The sequence below is a fragment of the Penaeus chinensis genome, chromosome 28 (genome assembly GCF_019202785.1).
Source record: "Penaeus chinensis breed Huanghai No. 1 chromosome 28, ASM1920278v2, whole genome shotgun sequence".
NCBI lineage: Eukaryota > Metazoa > Arthropoda > Malacostraca > Decapoda > Penaeidae > Penaeus > Penaeus chinensis.
In genome coordinates, this window is record NC_061846.1 from 9,011,217 (window position 1) to 9,013,716 (window position 2,500).

The 2,500-nt window shown below is 31.2% G+C and overlaps 1 protein-coding gene across 8 annotated transcripts in view; it reads left to right on the top strand.

Annotated features, from left to right (window-relative positions):
* The window catches only part of LOC125039819 (neurofilament heavy polypeptide-like), a 61,454-nt gene that overhangs the window by 48,459 nt on the left and 10,495 nt on the right, over window positions 1–2,500 (top strand). For 5 of the 8 annotated variants that reach the window (XM_047634121.1, XM_047634119.1, XM_047634113.1 and 2 more), the window contains exon 7: window positions 744–752. The exons of the other annotated variants lie outside the window; for them this stretch is intronic. In XM_047634121.1, the coding sequence (XP_047490077.1) occupies window positions 744–752 (9 nt within the window). The remainder of the gene's footprint in view (window positions 1–743; window positions 753–2,500) is intronic. 8 annotated transcript variants of the gene reach the window in all.

The window sequence follows — 2,500 nt, forward strand, 5'->3', positions numbered from 1 at the left end:
ATTTTTGCAATTTCTTTTTTTCCGATGCTACCCTACTATCTCCTTTGGCATTCTCTTAGTGTTGTAAATATTGCTCACAGATCAACTTTTGAGTACCCGGTAACTGATACTTCCCCTTGAATTAGATGAGATGTTAGTGAGGGAAATCAAAACCCAATTAGTGTTCATTAATTTTCATAGTAGACTAAACGGATTCACTATTTTAAGTCATTTTCTCCCCCCATCAGTTCATCCCAATGAGATTGATTGTTAAGCCTTATATGGCAGAACCTATCTATATGTTCCTCCAAAAATACCTTTGACTAGGGTTTTAAAAGGTAGTCTTTCACTGATACAGAAGCCTCAGCTACATCCACTCATATTTAAGATGCTGAATTGAGAAGTGCTTGTTGTAGGGTTTTACTGTATAATTGCTCACAGATGTAAGTTTGTTTTTTTATGTGCATGGTTAAGAAAGTTGAGTTAGTTTTGTCAATGTCCTTTATAAAATTCCAGCCCATTCACTATTGGAGTTTTTGAAGTATATGGTAAAGCAAGAGATCTTAATGCCAAAATCCAGTCATTATTCATGGGTATTTCATTACACCCATGAGAGTCCAAGAAAGCATAAATTTATACAGTCACCCAAATTAATTCTCTCTTTTTTTTTTCTTCAATGTCATGAACATTCATATTGGTCGGGCTCTCTTGCTATTATGATTTCCCTGAAGGTCACTAACACAAAATGTTTTCTTCCATCTTAGCCGGATAAGGTAGGGAGAGCATCGAGTTTTGTACAGTAGTTGATATATAAGCCTTGATGAGGATTTAATTTAATTTCAAGTTGATTTAGATCCCCATGCATGCAGTGCACGTGAAAATGTGCAGACATTTACTCCAACACTTGACTGTTGTTAATCATGTCGTGTACACTCAACACAGAAGTTGTAGGAATAAGTTTAACAAAAATTATATTTGTAGTTGTTAAGTTTCCTTCAAACTTAGGGCATTTTGTTTTGTTAAGTAATTGTAGATGTTATGGCTGTGTTGAATTTCTATATCTTTGTACAGAAACACCCATAATGCTATTCATTCATTCAGAGTGGAAACAACTGATTTCATACTCGTTGTGAGATTATTAAGGTTTGTCATTCATGTGACTAATGAAAATAAGGTTTAAAGTATGGATTTTTAACTTTACTATTTAGTGCAGACTTCATGATCAAAAGGCGGATTAAAATAGAGCCATAAAATAGCCATTGGTAACAAGGATTGAAATTTTTCTATACTTACATAGAATTCCATCAATTGCAAAAGTACTTAATTGTGTTTAAAGGATAATCACTTATTTAAGAAAACAGACTCAACCATTTAAAGAGTATCAAATGATTAGCCTACTGCTGTTGGGGTTTTAATCCTATGATGTATATATATTTTAAACCGTTATGTAGTTAGATAAGTGTATAAACTTCAGATGAAAGCTTATATATTTTTCCTTATATTTTTAGTAATAGAAAATAAGTTTTGTCCCTCTTTCATCAAGAGACATATCCATTATCTCTTTCTGTCAGGACTTTCAATAGCCTATGGGTGTTTGCTTAAACTACTAGAGAAAACATAGCCATGATATAACATCTCATGAATAAGTCACTATCTCTTACAGTTTTAAATGTTTTTTTTAATATTAAAAAAAAAGAAAGAAAAAGAAAACATTTACAATTGTGAGTCTATTCCTAACATGATGAAAACATTTTCAGAAAATTGATGTATTGTAAAAGAGGATAAAATAAAAGTGATGCCCTTGTGGAAGAACTGCTTCTATGAAAGATATATGTAACTGTTTTAATGAAGATGTAATGATGGTGAAAAGTAAATCTGTTAATGTTAGATGATGTTATATGTCAGTATATATGTTCATTTTAGCTTTAAGTCTTCACCTAGAGAAGGAATATATCTCACTCCAGTATATTTTACACTTGCAGCAAGCTTTAACAAGAAAATAAAATGAACTTTTAATATACTGACTGCAACATTCATTGCAAGACTATTTTTCCTTCCTTTTCTCTTTCTCTCTCTCTTTTTTATATATACATGTATATATATTCTTTTGTATAAGCTGCAAAAGCTGTTACATCAAATGACTGGAATGCTATAGTGGAAGTGTCATAATAATGCTGGCCAAGCAGAGCTTCAACTCACAAGACCATATCTTCCTTATGTTGTTGTGGTCGTTAAATTGCCGCCTGTTGTCTCTAGCTTCGTGAGCTTACCGTTGGGACTTTAGCTAGCATGGTTCATTTTATCTCAAGAAGTGTGATAAATGGTTTGCATTTAACATCTAACAATCTGTCATGATTTTTCCAAACCTGAGAGAGGGTTAAAGTAATTTAATTTGATTTTTTTTGTTTTTTGTTTTTTTTAAGATTTAAAAGAAAATAAAAGAATTAGTAAAGAAAAAAATGTTAAAGAAAAAAAGATAATAATAATAATGCATATTTATCTTAAGTATCATTTTATTAAA